The 20,444-nt window shown below is 40.9% G+C and overlaps 1 protein-coding gene across 1 annotated transcript in view; it reads right to left on the bottom strand.

Annotated features, from left to right (window-relative positions):
- The window catches only part of LOC115110128 (corticotropin-releasing factor receptor 1-like), a 164,916-nt gene that overhangs the window by 2,288 nt on the left and 142,184 nt on the right, over positions 1 to 20,444 (bottom strand). Inside the window, exons 12-13 of the mRNA XM_029635516.2 lie at positions 11,037 to 11,175; positions 10,786 to 10,827 (exon numbers count right to left, since the gene is read on the bottom strand). Of these exons, the coding sequence (XP_029491376.1) occupies positions 10,786 to 10,827; positions 11,037 to 11,175 (181 nt within the window). The remainder of the gene's footprint in view (positions 1 to 10,785; positions 10,828 to 11,036; positions 11,176 to 20,444) is intronic.

Here is a 20,444-nt window from a genome sequence, read left to right as displayed (position 1 = left end):
TTTGCCAATCTTGGTGTTCTCTGGCAAATGCCAAACGTCCTGCACGGTGTTGGGATGTAAGCACAACCCCCACCTGTGGACGTCGGGCCATCATACCACCCTCATGGAGTCTGTTTCTGACCGTTTGAGCAGACACATGCACATTTGTGGCCTGCTGGAGGTCATTTGCAGGGCTCTGGCAGTACTCCTCCTTCTCCTCCTTGCACAAAGGCGGAGGTAGCGGTCTTGCTGCTGGGTTGTTGCCCTCCTACGGCCTCCTCCACGTCTCCTGATGTACTGGCCTGTCTCCTGGTAGCGCCTCCATGCTCTGGACACTACGCTGACAGACACAGCAAACCTTCTTGCCACAGCTCGCATTGATGTGCCATCCTGGATGAACTGCACTACCTGAGCCACTTGTGTGGATTGTAGACTCCGTCTCATGCTACCTCATGCTCATGCTACCACTAGAGTGAAAGCACCGCCAGCATTCAAAAGTGACCAAAACATCAGCCAGGAATTATAGGAACTGAGAAGTGGTCTTGCTAATTGCCTATAATTTCCACCTGCTGTCTATTCCATTTGCACAACAGCATGTGAAATTTATTGTCAATCAGTGTTGCTTCCTAAGTGGACAGTTTGATTTCACAGAAGTGTGATTGACTTGGAGTTACATTGTGTTGTTTAAGTGTTCCCTCTATTTTTTTGAGCAGTGTAGTTAACTGCCACGTTAAGTGAGTTTCCATTTAATTGTTTTCACCTAATTAAAATATGATCTCATTTATGCAATTTCCAAATTGTGGTAACCAAGGAGAAGTGGACAGTGTTGGGACACTGCCATGGGATTAAAAATAAGAGGGAGGTAGAAGCTTTTAAGGCACTGGACTTCTGCCACACCATGAGGACCACCATGTTTTCTCTAATAACAAGTCAGTGACATGACTACTTTCCTTATTTGCTTTTTGATTGTATTAACCTCATTAGAAGCCCAAACTTTGACTGGATGTATCAAAGGATAAGTGTACAGGCCCCTTTCTCACTAATGACTGAGTTTACAAAAGGAGAAGCGGCACTATGTTCTTTGGCTCCCCGGTTTAAGTGTGCTGAAAGATACAACATCTAAGTTCTGGTTGTTCCCTTTCTAAACTTATATTCATGAAACTGTGTGCTCCATAGAGCTTCCACATCTTGAATAGCACTCTTTCTTCAGCAGGAAAGTGTTTATTTGATTTGTATCCATGATTCTACCAAAACACAGGCTTTACGTAAGACGCCGATCACAGTATATTTAATCAAAGCCAACCTGTTTTTTGTTCACCTGCTTCTAAAGAACTAGAGCAACAAGCAGCTCTATCTTTTCACTTTGTATCATGTCAAACCCTGCAGGCCCCTTTGGAACACTTCACACAGTTGGCTGCGGAATTGAAGGAAATATGTCACAGAGGATGAGGACTGTGTACAGTAGGGGTGTGAACGCAGTAAAGACACATTTGGTTATGTCTGCGGAAAGAGCCTTGAGTGTTTAATACAGAATTAGAATAACATACGGTATATTCATGATCATAGATAGAATAGCTGCCTGACAGTTGGATTACACTGTGGGAGTGATTTCATGGATAAAAGGAAAAAGGAATCACTTTCCCGCTCTTTTCTCAGAGACTGGAAGCCTTTCACACAAAAGAGGTTTCCATCTAACCTTTTTATTAGAGTAAAGTACATTGGATAAAACATGTAAAGACAAGCCTGTTGGAAACAGCTAATTTGTCGACAAAACTAAATATGTGGGCAAATTCTTTGGTCTGTGAAACAGAATATGCGACAATTGCAGTAGAAAAGCTTTTATCTGCAAATATTTATCGCATACTGTTTGTGCCAAAACCAGCGTCAGAAATAAAACTAGGGTGGAAACGCAGAACTTCTGTTTTATTCAGTAAATTAGTAAATATGTAAATTAAATCAGTACATTTTTTAAATATGTGGATTTTAGAATATCCACATTGAAATCTGTCACAAATTGGATGTAAACCTGATCCATTTAAAAGAAATGCCAACCAAGGCGGAGATTGTGGAATTAGTGAATGCGTATGTGTGAGGTGAGTGAATGCGTATGACATAAAACCTTCGATTATTTCCTGTGCTTTTCATTCTAATCATGTCTTATATCAGAGTGAGCTCAACTTATTGGGACAGGGACTCTGTACTCCAGCACTTTGGATTTGAAATGATATAATACACAAATATCATAACCCCCTCCCCCCCAAGATGCTAACCTCCCCTGTTATTGTAATGATGAGAGGTTAGCATGTCTTGGAGGTATGATATTTGTGCGTCTAACATTCTCACTCGTTTAGGATTATCCGTAATCATGGTAGCATCCACATTAATGTAGAAGTGTTTATAAATATTTTCTGTTATTTACAATAAAAGTGACTCAAAGTTACACATTATTTACAATTCATTTCTATTGGGCACAAAATCATCTGAAACACTACCAAAACAAACATAATGCATCAAACTAATTTATAGCGTCACAAACTTGAAGTAGTCATTGTGTATGCAATGAATATGGGACCAAATACGTACATTTTTACTACTTTAATACACTGAAGTGAATTTATCCCTATACTTTTGGTCCCCTAAAAGTGAGGGACTATGTACAAAAAGTGCTGTAATTTCTAAATGGTTAATCAGATATGAAGGAAAATACCCTAAAATTAAAGCAGACATTCTGCACTTTAATCTCATAGACATTGAATAATTTTTAAATGGAAATTGCTGAAGTACAGGCCAAAATAATAGATGTGTCACTGTCCAAATACTTTTGGAGCTCACTGTAAACTGAGCGTACAAAACATTACGAACGCTTTCCTAATATTGAGTTGCCCCCTGTTTTGGATCAGAATAGCCTCAATTCATAGTGCTGAGGTAGTGCTGAGCGATTTGTGTTTCTTGAGGTCGGTTCGGTTTCGGTTCCTTTGTAAATAAATAAATAAAATAAAAAATAAAAAATAACAGTTTTCGGTTATATATTTTTTTACATTAATGGATCCAGTGGATTTACTGACTGGCAAAACTGAACTTTTTTTTTTAACATTCTGTGAACAGAAGTGACAATTTTGCCTGTTCTGGGAATGTTTATTTTTAGGTTGCAGGGAGGTTCTGAGAATGTTTTACTCTGACCACCACTTGGTTTTCATGGGATTCAATACATGTTATGACACACTGTGTTTATCAGCTTGTGGGGTCCAGTGGCTTTGACACAAACTACAAAAAGACTCTGCCCGGACTACGGAATATTGAACAAATACACCATAACTACCACCACAACCCAGGTATTGCTCAGTCTCTTCACACAGGAGTTTTTACTCAGGACTACACGCTTAGATACCCAACAGATCCAATTTAAGGAGCATTTTCTCCCTGCTTAGCACAAGGTGAAGGAGAGCTGTATTAGATAGGAATGCTAAAATACCAGTGATTGAAGTCAGTCGCGGCTGACTGGTACGGAAAAACCGGCACCTCTTTCTACTCTCTTTCCTACTGCTTGAGTAACGGCACTTCTTCTAGAATATCAGAGTAGAGAAGGCTAGTTAATAACATTTACCTGTGTGTCTGATGTTAGTACTACTCTGGTTCTCCTTATGTGGTAAATGGTGAAAAAAAGCTGGAAAAAAAACAATCGGTCCTGGCTTTACTTCACAGATCGCTGATGGTTCATGATAACATATGAACACCCGCCGAACTCCACCATTTGCCCTTAGGATGTAGTCCCATGACTCCACCAAGAGCAACGAATTAGCTGCTGCTCGACATTAGCAAGCCGACAGGAGAAACGGAGGTTGATTAGCTAAGCAAACTGCCAGCACACATCTATTGAGTGGCCACTTTTGCCCTAAGTAACTGCGCCTCAATGGGAGATATCTGCCACACTAAGTGGCGTCATGCTAACATATTGTACATTGACCTCTACTCAGCATTAGTGTGTAGGCTTCATTTCATTTCGATTATACATTTTTCACATTGGTGCACTATGAATTATCTGGGTTGAATCCTGTGATAACACTGAATACAACAATAATAATCCCATGATGGTATGGACTGCCCATTAATGCTTATCACTTATTAAACATGATTTATTCACTTCGCTTTAATCAAATATTTCCGTTGTTGTGAATAAAACATTAGTTTTATTTGATGACTTTATTATTTAATTCCAAGTCATATTCTCATCTCTATAGAGCTGCTGCCTATGCTGTCTGACAAAATCACTTTTTCCTTTCAATTAAGACCTAGAAATCCAGGTGAGGGGTGTTCCATTCTAATTAGTGACCTTAATTCACCAATCAAGCATAAGGGTGGAGCAAAATCCCACAGACACTCGGCCCTCCACTTGATGTAGCTTATTGGCCTGTTGGAAACTATATCTCCTTACTACCCTCATACTCAACTCTGGACCTCGAAGCCAGGTCCACTGCATTTTCTTTTATTGTTCCCCTCTAATCAGTGACTGATTTAGACCTGGGACACCAGGTGTGTGCATCTCATTATCCGATAGAACAGAAAACCAGCAGGTGCCAGACCTCGTATGGTAAGAGTTGATTACCCCTGTCCTACTCAATGGCACAGTTCAGGCTGGATCTGATTTATCTCTAGAGAAACTGTGCTATGTGCGCACAGAAAAAAAAACGGAACAAAATGCAATTCAAATAAGTCAATTGGTTGTTTTAAAAAACGAAAAAGAACCAACATTTCGGTAATCACTCAACACTATCATCAGGGCAAGGACTCTACAAGATTTTGAAAGCGTTCCACAGGGATGCTGGCCTATGTTGACTCCAATGCTTCCCACAGTTGTCAAGTTAGCTGGATGTCCTTTGGGTGGTGGACCATTCTTCATATACACGAGAAACTGCTGAGCGTGAAAAACCCAGCTGTGTTGCAGTACTTGACACAAACCTGTGCGCCTGGCACCTATTACCATACCCCTTTCAAAGGCACTTAAATCTTTTGTCTTGCCTATTCACCCTCTGAATGGCACATATACACAATCCATGTCTCATTTGTCTCAATGTTTAACAATGCTTCTTTAACCTGTCTCCTCCCCTTCATCTACGCAGATTGAGGTGGATTTAACAAGTGGCATCAATACTGGATCATAGCTTTCACCTGGATTATTTCCCCTGGTCAGTCTGTCATGGAAAGAGCAGGTGTTCATACTATTTTCTACACTCAATGTTTGTGATAACCTACAGTATTTTACTGAATGAAAATGATTCATGATGTGTTAGTCCAGCCTTAAAGTATGGGTCGCAGCATCTGTGTGATGCCTCAAAAAGCATCTGGTTTCAAAAATGTAAATGACTTCTTGTATTATAACAGCAACATTTCCACCCTAGAAAGATATATATGTAAGAGCGTTTTTAATGGAGAAAAATAAACATGAATAGCTATTTATATGGGTATTTTATTGTTATTTGTTTATATTGCAATTTTTCTAGGCATAAGGGCAATGAAATGTACTGATATCTACAGTTGAAATCAGAGGTTTGCATACACCTTAGCCAAATACGTTTAAACTCATTTTTTTTTTTTTTTTTTTTACAATTCCTGACATTTAATCCTAGTAACAATTCCCTGTCTTAGGTCAGTTAGGATCTCCACTTTATTTGAAGAATGTGAACTGTCAGAATAATAGTAGAGATAATGATTTATTATAGCTTTAATTTCTTTCAGCACATTCCCAGTGGGCCAGAAGTTTACAAACACTGAATTAGTATTTGGTAGCATTGCCTTTAAATTGTTTAGCTGAGGTCAAACATTTCAGGTAGCCTTCCACAAGCTTCCCGCAATAAGTTGGGTACATTTTGGCCCATTCCTCCTGACAAAGCTGGTGTAACTGAGTCAGGATTGTAGGCATCCTTGCTCGCATGCACCTTTTCAGTTCTGCCCACAAATTTTCTATAGGAGTGTGGTCAGGGCTTTGTGATGGCCACTCCAATACCTTGACTTTGTTGTCCTAAAGCCATTTTGCCACAACTTTGGAAGTATGCTTGGAATGTGCTTCCATTTGGAAGACCCATTTGCGACCAAGCCACAACTTCCTGACTGATGTCTTGAGACGTTGCTTCAATATATCCACATCATTTTCCCGCCTCATGATGCCATCTATTTTGTGAAGTGCACCAGTCCCTCCTGCAGCAAAGCACCCCCACAACATGATGCTGCCACCCCCGTGCTTCACGGTTGGGATGTTGTTCTTCAGCTTGCAAGCCTCCCCCTTTTCCTCCAAACATAACAATGGTCATTATGGCCAAACAGCTCTATTTTTGTTTCATCAGACCAGAGGACATTTCTCCAAAAAGTACAATCTTTGTCCCTATGTGCAGTTGCAAACTGTAGTCTGTTTTTTTTAATGAAAGCAGTGGCTTCTTCATTGCTGAGCAACCTTTCAGGTTATGTCGATATAGGACTCGTTTTACTGTGGATATAGATACTTTTGTACCTGACATAATTTTCTGGAATTTTCCAAGCTGTTTAAAGACAGTCAACTTAGTGTATGTAAACTTCTGACACACTGGAATTGTGATACAGTGAAATAATCTGTCTGTAAACAGTTGTTGAAAACATTACTTGTGTAATGTACAAAGTAGATGTCCTAACCGACTTGCAAAACTATAGTTTGTTAAGAAATTTGTGGAGTGGTTGAAAAATGAGTTTTAATGACTCCAACCTAAGTGTATGTAAACTTCCGACTTCAACTGTACGTATAGTTGCATGTTTTCATAAGCTTGGGTTCCAGGAAAACAGAATTTCTCATTTGGGTCCCAGGCTGAAAAGGTTTAAGAACCCTGTGTTAGTCTAATAACAGTATGCAGCTTTGATGTAGCGATTTGCACTACACTATAATTATTCACAGGTTATTGTAGGTGAATGTCAGATCTACTCAAATGTGAGTTTTACATGTATTTCCATAAGGTTGGAGGTGATTACTGTAGTATAGGCTAGGCTGGGAGTTTGGCCTGCTCTTTTTCTTGTGCGTGGGTGTGAAAATGTAACTGGCCTATTGTCCTGACAGGTTTGACAATCTTATACACAGCCTGCCATGAGTGTGAAATCATTAACATTTCAAAATAGCGAAGGCAATTGTGTAAGGCTAAAGAGTCGCCAGAGAAATTAAGGTTTGAAAAACCACATAATTTCACATGGAAAAATCACAGGATTTCAAATGTGACATTTCCATTTAGTTTTGGAACACTTCACGTGGATTTTCACAAGTGATCACATGTGAAACTATATGGTTTTGGAACACTTCACGTGATGATATTTCGTATTTAGTTTTAGAACACTTGATGATATTTCCTGTGGATTTTCACGTGTGATCACATAACCTTTCACATGTGGAATCATGTGTTGTAGGAGCATTTGTTTTTAGTTTCACACTGGTTGTGGGAACAAAGCCATATGCTTACTGACCGGTGAGAACGTTTTGCCTGTTCTGGGGACGTTTATTTATAGGTTGTAGGGAGGTTCTGAGAACGTTTTATTCTGACCACCACTTGGTTTTCATGGGATTCAATACATGACATTCAATTCAATAGGTTTATCTGCTTGTGGGGTCCAGTGGCTTTGAAACACACTACAAAAAGACATCCGTCCGGACTCTGGAATATTGAACAAATACACCATAGCTATCACTACAATTCAGGTATTGCTCAGTCTTTTCACACAGGAGTTTTTACTCAGGACTACATGCATAGATACCCAGCAGATCCAATTTAAAGGGCATTTTCTCCCTGCTAGTGAGGTTAGCACAAGGTGAGTGAATCTTTGTTTTGGCTAGGCTAGGTTTTCCCCTTGCAGCATGCTTTACGTCTGTCATTAGAGTCAGAGTTGTGTGTATTGCTTCAAGGGATCTCCCAGCAGCATAGGAGTTATTAAAATAATATTCTGGAGAGGAGAGAAGGTTAAAACCCTGCTGTTCATCATGATTTCAGTGCAGTTGGTTAGCGTTAATATCAGTTAGGTCATTAACCGAGCTTGCACTGTAAGTGTGACGGAGAGCTGTATTAGATTGAAGTTGGCCGCGGCTGACTGGTACGGAAAAGCGGCACCTCTTTCTACTCTTTTTCCTACTGCTTGAGTAACGGCACTTCTTCTAGAATATCAGAGTAGAGAAGGCTAGTTAATAACATTTACCTGTGTGTCTGAGGTTAGTACTACTCTGGTTCTCCTTATGTGGTAAATGGTGAAAAAAAGCTGAAAAAAAAACAATCGGTCCTGGCTTTACTTCACAGATCGCTGATGGTTCATGATAACATATGAACACCCGCCGAACTCCACCATTTGTCCTTTGGATGTAGTCCCATGACTCCATCAAGAGCAATGAATTAGCTGCTGCTCGACATTAGCAAGCCGACGGGAGAAACGGAGGTTGATTAGCTAAGCAAACTGCCAGCACACATCTATTGAGTGGCCACTTTTGCCCTAAGTAACCGCACCTCAGTGGGAGATATCTGCCACACTAAGTGGCGTCATGCTAACATATTGTACATTGATCTCTTTTCAGCGTTAGTGTGGAGGCTTCACTTCATCCTTCATGACTCTCCTTGTAATGAGGTAAAATTAATGCATTTATAAACCAAAATACACGGATGAGTTATCCAGGAGACATGATCCGGATAGTCTCCTGTTGAGAAAGAATGCTCCAGGGAGAATGGGATACCTGAGGAGGTAACTGCAATGTTTACATCAAGCTGTGTAGCAAGAGTACTTTCACAGCTCTCCCAAGGGTTTTTCAGGTTTTAGGGCAAGCCATTTTTTGTAACTCCAGACAGATTTAGGTTTCTCACCGGTTAATATTTTATGACAAATCCATTTAGGCATCCTATTCCTTATTATAGTGCACTACCTCTTAACATGGTACCATGCAGCCTCTGACATGGGGTGTGTATACAGTGGGGCAAAAAAGTATTTAGTCAGCCACCAATTGTGCAAGTTCTCCCACTTAAAAAGATGAGAGGCCTGTAATTTTCATCATAGGTACACTTCAAGTATGACAGACAAAATGAGAAAAAAAATCCAGAAAATCACATTGTAGGATTTTTTATGAATTTATTTGCAAATTATGCTGGAAAATAAGTATTTGGTCACCTACAAACAAGCAAGATTTCTGGCTCTCACAGACCTGTAACTTCTTCTTTAAGAAGCTCCTCTGTCCTCCACTCGTTACCTGTATTAATGGCACCTGTTTGAACTTGTTATCAGTATAAAAGACACCTGTCCATAACCTCAAACAGTCACACTCCAAACTCCACTATGGCCAAGACCAAAGAGCTGTCAAAGGACACCAGAAACAAAATTGTAGACCTGCACCAGGCTGGGAAGACTGAATCTGCAATACGTAAGCAGCTTGGTTTGAAGAAATCAACTGTGGGAGCAATTATTAGGAAATGAAAGACATACAAGACCACTGATAATCTCCCTCGATCTGGGGCTCCACGCAAGATCTCACCCCGTGGGGTCAAAATGATCACAACCACACGGGGGGACGTAGTGAATGACCTGCAGAGAGCTGGGACCAAAGTAACAAAGCCTACCATCAGTAACACACTACGCTGCCAGGGACTCAAATCCTGCAGTGCCAGACGTGTCCCCCTGCTTAAGCCAGTACATGTCCAGGCCCGTCTGAAGTTTGCTAGAGAGCATTTGGATGATCCAGAAGAAGATTGGGAGATTGGTCAGATGAAACCAAAATATAACTTTTTGGTAAAAACTCAACTCGTCGTGTTTGGAGGACAAAGAATGCTGAGTTGCATCCAAAGAACACCATACCTACTGTGAAGCATGGGGGTTGAAACATCATGCTTTGGGGCTGTTTTTCTGCAAAGGGACCAGTTCGACTGATCTGTGTAAAGGAAAGAATGAATGGAGCCATGTATTGTGAGATTTTGAGTGTTCCATCAGCAAGGGCATTGAATATGAAACGTGGCTGGGTCTTTCAGCATGACAATGATCCCAAACACACCACCCGGACAACGAAGGAGTGGTTTCGTAAGAAGCATTTCAAGGTCCTGGAGTGGCCTAGCCAGTCTCCAGATCTCAACCCCATAGACAATCTTTGGAGGGAGTTGAAAGCCCGTGTTGCCCAGCAACAGCCCCAAAACATCACTGCTCTAGAGGAGATCTGCATGGGGGAATGGGCCAAAATACCAGCAACAGTGTGTGAAAACCTTGTGACGACTTACAGAAAACGTTTGACCTCTGTCATTGCCAACAAAGGGTATATAACAAAGTATTGAGATAAACTTTTGTTATTGACCAAATACTTATTTTCCACCAAAATTTCAAATAAAGTCATAAAAAATCCTACAATGTGATTTTCTGGATTTTTTCCCCCTCATTTTGTCTGTCATAGTTGAAGTGTACCTATGATGAAAATTACAGGCCTCTCTCATCTTTTTAAGTGGGAGAACTTGCACAATTGGTGGCTGACTAAATAGTTTTTTGCCCCACTGTATATGTGTTGGGCTAGGGTGAAGCTCATTGTGATCCTATTAATTCTGCTGTCCAGTGGTGTAAATCTGCATGTCCAAGGTAACCCTGCTGCTTGCCTTGCATTTTAGATGACACAATACATTTTTAGCTCTGCATGTAATGGTGCCAAGTGGACATGTTTCTAATAGTCCTGGGAGGAATGAGAGTAGGGTTGGAGGGAGGGATAGTGGGAGGGAGGGATCGGAAAGGAAAACGCATTAAGGGTACAGTGTGAGCGGTGGGGGATCATGGGACAAACATGAATCTGCTTACCTCGCTGTTCAGGAAGCAATAAAACACTGACACGAAAAAGCCCTGGAGAACAGAGACAAAGGGAAAGATGGCGAGAGGAGAGAGAAAGAGTGTTAAACATTTGAAGATAGGATGAGCAGTGCGAGCAGCACTACATTGTACTGTAGCCTACATCTATTTTTTTTTGTGACACGTTATATGCTTCAGAATGTTTACAGCGTCAAACAAGTTCTCAAACCCTCTATAACACTTTTCATTTGGCCTGGGCATACCTGAAAAGACTCCAGGATGGAGTTGAAGTAGATGAAGACTATTTGGGCGACCTCATCCTCCCCTCCCGGGTTGACGAAAAATAGCATGTAGGTGATGCCCAGGAGAGGCAGCAGCACCAGAGTGGCCTTCACTGCTTTCCTGATGGACACACAGTAACACAAGAGTCAAATTATTAAATAAAGACCTGGCCGCCAACTAGAGAGTCAATTAGAAACAGACACAGAGCCATACTAAAACACAAATAGATACCTAAAATAGACCTGCCAGACAACTAGTGGGCCAATACTAATTTGCTAACGGCTGCCAAGTTTTTTTTTTCTCCTGTTCTGTGATTTTATGGTTCATGAGAGCAACTCACAATACTGTCGTGTGTAGTTTGGATTTATGGTGTCGACATATCTTTAAGGGCAGTGATAATGTTTGTCAAGTTCTTACAATACTTTGATTCCACACTGGGTCTGGGGTTACATATTCAAACCAAGGCAGCAGTTTCCAGTTCACATGCATACTGAATTACCTCATAGTCCTTACAGCACTATAACAGGTAGACGAATAACTCCCAATTTGAATTGCTCTGTTAATATATTTATGTTCTTAAACTTGCTCAGTCAGTGGCTGTGTGTTTGTTTCTGTGTGTGTGTGTATATGTCTGTTTCTGTGTGTTTGTTTCTGTGTGTGTGTGTATATGTCTGTTTCTGTGTGTGTGTATATGTCTGTTTCTGTGTGTGTGTGTATATGTCTGTTTCTGTGTGTTTGTGTCCGTGTTTGTGTGTGTGCGTGCATGGCATTTATGCCATGTGAATGCCTGTGCGCGTGCGTATGTGTCATCCTCGGCCTCCCCATGGCGCTCTCACACCTGTGAATGAGTGAGTGGCAGCTGTGTCCATCACTTCCATGCAGAGACCCCCGATGTCAGCTGCTGAAACTGTTACCCAGCGCTGTCAGAGCTAGCATGTTGCCGTACTGCCCTAAATGAATGTACAATTTTTAATGTGACACGGACACATTCTTTCAATTCATCCATTTCCCAGTGGAAGTGCATTGCTGTGGTGCATTCCAGCTATACGGCCCACCAAGGGGTTAATGTATGAGGACAAGGTCATGTTCTAGGTCATACTGGCCTCTCATCCATCAGCATATTATTCATCATCAGTGAAGTGCTGACCAGGAGAGTCCAATAGAGGAGCACTAGCTGAGGCTCAATGGCGCGAGACCCACAAAATGGCACCCTATTCCCTACATAGTGCACTACTTTTGACCAGGGCCGGCCCTGGTTAAAAGTGGTGCACTGTATAGATAATAAGGTGCCATTTGGGACGCAGGCTAAAAGCTGACTGTAGGGTAACGAACGTAGCCTTTATAATCACATTAGTGAAGCCAAATTGAATTTGCTCAATAAGAAGTTTGATTGACAAATGACTCCATTAGAATAACAATAATGAGATATTTGCTTGGCTACTTTCCAATCAGATGACCCCATGCAGCGTCTGCCACTCTGGTTTCATTATCCAAGGAATCAGTCTGATTTTACTGTTCCAAAAAAAGGTGTGAAAATTATTACGGCTTGTGAATAGTCAGCATGGTGTGTTGTGTTAGCTGGTTACAGTAGCTGTGAAGGGTGCGAGTGTTTCTGAAGATACAGCTACACACAGGCACGGGCATGGGCACGCACACACGCGGAACACACGCACACACTCTCCCACCCCACCTGGTTCCATACAAAAATAAATTATTACAATTCAACCAGACAGGTATCGATCATTAGGTTTCTTCCAACGAGGCCATTGATGTTTCCTGGGCGTGTATTAATTAACAGCATATTGATGTCTACTTTACAGCTGAGGCTGGCTCAGCTGACCCTGGATGCGTCCAAAATGGCACCCTAATCCCTACAGTGCCTATAGAAAGTCTACACCCCCTTGGACTTTTTTTCACATTTTGTTGTGCATTCAGACCCCTTTTTTAGGCAAGCCTAAATAAGTTCAGAGGTCAAATTTAGCTTAAAAAATAATATAATAAGTTCTATGGACTAATAGGGGTTGATATTATTTTTTTATGACCACCCCTTCCTCTGTCCCCCCCATACATTCAGCATCTGTAATGTCCCTCAGTCAAGTGTTACATTTCAAGCACCTATTCAACTACAAAGACCAGGGAGCTTTTCAAAAGCCTCATAAATAAGGGCAGTGATTGGTAAATGGGTAACAATAACAAATGACATATTCAATATCCTTAAGCATGGTCAAGTTAATAATTATGCTGTGGATGATGTATTAAACCTCACAGACACATCAAAGATGCAGTCATCCTTCTGCACTGAGCTGCAGGACAGGAAGGAAACTTCTAAGGGATGTCACCATGAGGCCATTGGTGATGTTAAAACAGCTGCAAAGTTCAATGGCTGTGATGGGAGAAAACGGAGGATGGATCAACAACATTGTAGCGACTCCACAATAATGACCTAAATGACAGAGTGAAAAGAAGAATTCAAATACACAAAACATGCATACAGTATGTATGCAACAAAGCATCAAAGTCATACCAACAACAACAAAAAACATGGCAAAGGAATACACTTTTGGCCTCAATGCAAAGCCTTATGTTTGCAGAAAATCCAATACAACACATCACTGAATAACTTCCTCCTTATTTCTAAGCATGGCTGCATCATGGTATGGGTATGCTTGACATCGGCAAAGACTGGGATAGAGCTAAGCAAAACATCCTAGAGGAACACCTGCTTCAGTCTGCTTTCCACCAGACACTGGGAGAGGAGTTCACCTTTCAGCAGGACAATAACCTACAACACAAACCAAATCTACACGAGTTGCTTACCAAGAAGACAGTGAATGTTCCTTATTGGTCAAGTTACAGTTTTGACTTAAATCTGCTTAAAAATCTATGCCAATACCTTAAAATTGCTGTCTGGCCATGATCCCCAACAAATAAAGCAAAATCAAATTGTATTTGTCACGATACACATGGTTAGCAGATGTTAATGCGAGTGTAGCAAAATGCTTGTGCTTCTAGTTCCGACAGTGCAGTAATATAACAATACCCCAAGTCATCTAACAATACCCCAACATCTAAAGGGGCGAATGAGAATATGTACATGTAAATATATGTATGAGTATATCAAACTTTTTTTTATATACTCAGAGGACCAGCATGTTTTAGCCACTCCTATATAAACGTTAGATTATCAGAACATGCAACAAGGAGGTCTGATTTCATTATTACTGAAACAGGATCCAAGTGGTGTGTGTATATATATATATATATATATATATATATATATATATATATATAAAGATCGAGGCCTCTTACACTTTAGTGTTGTGATGCAAAAATTTGAGCTAAATGCTTGGCACATAGAATTAAAAAGGTATTGTCAGACATTACTCATCCTAATCAGACAGGTATTTTACAGGGACGATACATTGGAGATAATATAAGACAAGTACTGGAAACAATAGAATACTATGGAATTTTGGGGAAACCAGTCCTGGTTTTCATAGCTGATTTTGAAAAGGTTTTTGATAAAGTACGACTGGAGTTTATATATAAATGCCAAGAATACTTACATTTTGGAGAAACTCTTATCAATAGGTTGAAGTTATGTATAGTATCCCTAGGTGTAAAATAGTAAATAATGGCTACATCTCAAACTTTTAAACTGTCAAAAGGGGGTTAAACAAGGTTGTCCACAATTTTTATAGGAAAGGAAAAAACCTGTCTATTTGTGGAAAAATCACCCTGATTAACTCTTAAGTCATATCACAGTTTACCTATTTGCTTATGGTTTTGCCTATACCTAGTGACCTGCTTTTTAAATAATAAACTCAGCAAAAAACAAAACTACCCCTCACTGTCAACTGCGTTTATTTTCAGCAAACTTAACGTGTAAATGGGGGGGGGGGATCAAAGTAACAGTCAGTATCTGGTGTGGCCACCAGCAGCAATAGGTACTGCAGTGCATCTCCTCCTATTGGACTGCACCAGATTTGCCAGTTCTTGCTGTGAGATGTTGCTCCACTCTTCCACCAAGGCACCTGCAAGTTCCCGAACATTTCTGGGGGAATGGCATTAGCCCTCACCCTCCAATCCAACAGGTTCCAGAAGTGCTCAATGGGACTGAGATCCATGCTCGTTGCTGGCCATGCAGAACACTGACATTCCTGTCTTGCAGGAAATCCCGCACAGAACGAGCAGTATGGCTGGTGGCATTGTCATGCTGGAGGGTCATGTCAGGATGAGCCTGCAGGAAGGGTACCACATGAGGGAGGAGGATGTCTTCCCTGTAATCCACAGTGGACTGAACAAGCTCAGTCCGATGATGCTGTGACACACCACCCCAGACCATGACGGACCATCCACCTCCAAATCGATCCCACTCCAGAGTACAGGCCTCGGTGTAAACGCTCATTCCTTCGATGATAAAAGCGATCCTGACCATCACCTCTTCTGAGACAAAACCACACTTTTTCCAGTCCTGTCTGATGGTGGGTTTGTGCCCATAGGCAACATTGTTGCCGGTGATGTCTGATGAGGACCTGCCTCTCTCAGCCTATTGCGGACAGTCTGAGCACTGATGGAGAGATTGTGCGTTCCTGGTGTAACTCGGGCAGTTGTTGTTGCCATCCTGTAGCTGTCCCGCAGGTGTGATGTTTCGGATGTACCGATCCTGTGCAGGTGTTACACATGGTATGCCACTGCGAGGACAATCAGCTGTCAATCCTGTCTCCCTGTAGTGCTGTTTTCGGCGTTTCAGTACGGACATTGCAATTTATTGCCCTGGCCACATCTGCAGTCCTCATGCCTCCTTGCAGCATGTCTAAGGCATGTTCATGCAAATGAGAAGGGACCCTGGGCATCTTTCTTTTGGTGTTTTGCAGAGTCAGTAGAAAGGCCTCTTTAGTGTCCTAAGTTTTCAGAACTGTGACCTTAATTGCCTACTGTCTGTAAGCTGTCTGTATGCTGTTAGTGTCTTAATGACCGCTCCACAGGTGCATGTTCATTAATTGTTTATGGCTCATTGAACAAGCATGGGAAACAGTGTTTAAACCCTTTACAATGAAGATCTGTGAAGTTATTTGGATTTTTACGAATTATCTTTGAATGACAGGGTCTTGAAAAAGGGACGTTTCTTTTTTTGCTGAGATTATGAACGGCAAGCCAGACAAAATTAAAAGGGCCTATTTATATAACGAATATGAATTCGGAGGGCAGAAATAATTAAATAGTACAGCATTAGACCTCTCACTAAAGGCATCAGTCACACAAAAGTTATACTTAAAACCTAAATGGTTCTCTAGTAAATTAATAAGAATACCTCACCCCATGTTCAAGAATGGCCTTTTTTCTTTTTTTCAGATTATAACTGCTCACTTTCGGTTATTTGACAATGAAATCATCTCCAAATATCATTTTTTTAAACAAGCCTTAGAAAGTTGATAGCAATTTCAGTTTAATCCACCTGAAAAGACAGAACAAATAATACAACAAATATTGTGGTTAAACTCAAATATACTAATTGAATAAAAAATTTAACAAATTGATTAAATTTTTTAAAAAAGGTATAATTTTTGTAAATGATCATAAATAGGACTGGTGGAGTTGTCACACATGCAGCTATCACAGACATATGGAAATGTCTGCTCTACCCAAAATTATAACCAACTAATTGCAACAATACCACAAAAATGGAAGAGGAAAGTAGAATGGGGAAAAGTAAGGAACTTGTCTGTCGGCCCTGCATTAAAGACCATAAATGGTTTTAAAAAAGGTGATAAATAAAACCACATACCAATTTAATTTAAGGACCAACAAATTGACAGCTGTGCCATATAAATTGAAAAATATTTGGGAAGAGATTTTCAATGTACTGATCCCATGGCACATCGTTTATGAATTGACATGCAAAACAACGCCGGATTCAAAACTTCAAATTTTTCAATTGAAATGATTATACAAAATTCTTGCAAACAATAGAATGTTATATTTATATGGGGGATACAATCTTCCCAGCTCTGCGGATTTTGCTGCGAGGAGGCAGTGATTAGATCATATATTCCTGTTGTACGCTGAACGAGGAAGAGCTCGGTTTTGTTTGTTTGGAAAGTTTGTTGGAAAGTTCTTGGCTTGCCTAGCTTCTTATGATGGATCCAGGGACGCAGTTGGCATCAGTTGCTGGGACTGCTTGTATCTTTCCAGTGATCCTACCGACCAAGGACGGGTCTGAGGAGCTATTTGGCATCGCAGCTAGCCTAACAAGCTGGATATCAAGCTAGCGAGGTGTTCTTAAACGCAGCCCGTGGCGCAGTTAGCCATTGTGCCTGGGACCGCGGATTGTCCCGGGTTTGAGGCTGGCTAGATCTCTGCTGTTTGTTGTTTTCAATTTTCCCCATGACCTGCCCTGTCTGGAACTGCGAGGAGTAACAGCCTAACATATGTTGCTAGCTACCATGACAAATACCAAAGCCAGCGGGAGTACCATTGAGGACAGTGCCAGTGGTGTCTCTCTATCACATGTGAAGGATATTTTAAACCTATAACCTATAAGCAGTTGTTACAACAACAATAAAATAGTTTCAAGTGTTTTGTCCAAATACTTGTGGATCCTACTAACAAAAGAATGGACGACCAGACCAAAGAGGTCCAGAACCTGAAGAACAGTTTGCAGTTCTCCCAGGGTCAGCTCGACGAGTTGAAACAGGAGAACGGCAAGATGACAGCAATCTGTAAGTCATTGAGAGAGGACATTGGTGTGAATCCATGATAACAATTACAGATAAATCAGACTCTCGAGAGAGGTGAAACAACATGGTTGTTGACGGAATTGCAGAACTCCACATGAGACCTGGATGGAGTCTGAGGACAAAGTGAGGGAAATGAGAAATCTCTGAGAAATTGAAGATGGACCACAGCAAGGTCAATGTGGAGCACTCCCACAGGACTGGAAAACCCACCACCGGCCCAGGTGATAGGTCCAGGCCGATAGTGGTCAAGTTCCTGAGGTTCAAGGACAAGGTAGCTGTTCTGGAAAGAGCCAAGAACTTGAGAGGAACGTATATCTTCCTCAACGAGGACTATCCCGAAGCTGTGCGCCAGAAGAGAAAATAACTGATCCCAACAATGAAAGCTGCCAGAGCGCATGGGTACATTGCGTACATCTGCTACGACAGGCTCATTGTCCACCCTCCCTCCCAGAAGCCTGCAATGGATGAGTGAGCCAAGCCTATGGGTTCGTGGCCTCAACCCCGCAGCGCACACACAAACCAATTGATTCACGGACTGCTGAATGTATATATTTTTTTATCTTGTTTTGTCTGCTCTTTTCAATATTATGTCTATCTCCGATAAGCTTCCCAGGAAAGGGCTGAAAATAGCCCATATTAATACATGTAGCCTTAGAAAAAAGGTTCATGAAATCAATAACTTGCTAACATCGGATAACAATCATATATTAGCCATTTCTGAGACTCACCTAGATAATTCATTTGATGATACAGCAGTAGCAATACAAGGATATACCATTGTTACGGATACATTTATCCTGTGTGTGTGTGTATCCTGTGTGTGTGTTTCTTTTCTCTCCTTCTCCCCTCACAGGTGAAAACCATCACTGCCCAATCAGTCAACAATCAATCATCAATCAGAAGACACACCTCCTCCTACTTCCTAGCCTATCACAGTTCCTCCCCCATGGTTTAAAAACCCCATCATTTGTTTGTTCTAGAGCTCAATCTCTCTGTAAATGCCATGTCTGTAGGTCTCTGTGGTTCACTCTCGCTTTGTGTCTTAAACCTCTCTTTTGTTTAAAGCACCTCCATAGCACTTTGTCATCACCTGTGAGTATTGTTTTTGGTTATGGTGTTTGTTTGTTGCTGGTGGGAAAAGGGGGAAACCAAGACAAGTCGCCCATGGGCATACACTACCCGTAGGTGAACTTTGTTAAATACACTAGTTAGAACTGGGCGGACCACCCACTGTATTTTTGGTTAGTTAGTTAGCTGTTGTTAAAGTAGGCTAGTCTAGCTTAGGGGTGTTTTTGAATACTTATTGTTTCTTTTCTTGGGTCCAGCTCAGCCCCTTTTCCTGCTCCCCCCATTACCGTGTGTTTATAAATAAACCTAGAGTTTGACGGTAGATTTCTGTTGTCGTGGTTATTTCGTGCACACTTTTACTTTGTCACAATAATAATTTGCATGAGTTATGTTACGGGTCTCATTACCATCCCCCCTAGACTGTCGGGCCAAAAGGGATTCGTAACAACCATCTATGGAAGAGACAGAAATGCTTATGGGGGAGGAGTTGCTGTATATATTCAGAGCCATATCCCTGTAATGCTTAGAGAAGACCTTATGTCAAGTGTTATTGAAGTGTTGTGGTTGCAGATTCACTTGGCACATCTGAAGCCTTTTTCTTTCGGGGTGTTGCTATAGGCCACCAAGTGCTAACAGTCAGTATCTAAATAATATGTGTGAAATGCTCGATAGTGTATGTGATGTAAACAGAGAAGTCTACTTTCTTGGGGATCTGAATATTGACTGGTTTTCATCAAGCTGTATTCTCAAGAGGAAGCTTTTTACTGTAATCAGTGCCTGTAATCTGGTTCAGGTTATTAATCAACCTACCAGGGTGTTTACAACTACTACAGGAGCAAGATCATCCACATGTACTTTTACTAATGCTGTAGAACTTTGTTCTAAAGCTATATCCATGCCCATTGGATGCAGTGATCACAACATAGTGGCTATACCCAGGAAAAGCCACAGTTCCAACAACTGGACATAACATTTAATATAAGAGATCATACAAAAGATTTTGCTGTGACTCTTATTTGATGATGTTAAAAGTATTTGTTTTTCTGATGTGATTAATGAGGTGCATCCAGATGCTGCACTTGATGAATTTATGAAATTACTTCCAATTAATGATAAATATGCACCAGTTAAGAAACTGACTGTTAGAAATGTTAAGGCCCTATGGATTGATGAGGAATTAAAATACTGTATGGTTGAAAGAGTGGCTAATAAGTCTGGCGGTACATCTGACTGGCTTACTTACTGCAAATTGAGAGATTCTGTAACTAAACTCAACAAAAAGAAAAAAAAACTTCATTATGAAGCCAAAATCAATGATACAGTGGGGCAAAAAAGTATTTAGTCAGCCACCAATTGTGCAAGTTCTCCCGCTTAAAAAGATGAGAGGCCTGTAATTTTCATCATAGGTACACTTCAACTATGACAGACAAAATGAGTTTTAAAAAATTCAGAAAGTCACATTGTAGGATTTTTAATGAATTTATTTCAGTGGGTCACGCTATAACCACACTATAACTTCCTGACTGATGTCTTGAGATGTTGCTTCAATATATCCACATAATTCCCCCCCGTCATGATGCC

The sequence above is a fragment of the Oncorhynchus nerka genome, linkage group LG26, assembly GCF_034236695.1.
Source record: "Oncorhynchus nerka isolate Pitt River linkage group LG26, Oner_Uvic_2.0, whole genome shotgun sequence".
Taxonomy (NCBI): Eukaryota; Metazoa; Chordata; class Actinopteri; order Salmoniformes; family Salmonidae; genus Oncorhynchus; species Oncorhynchus nerka.
The sequence above is the reverse complement of the archived record's forward strand: the minus strand, read 5'-3'. Positions and strand labels throughout refer to the sequence as shown.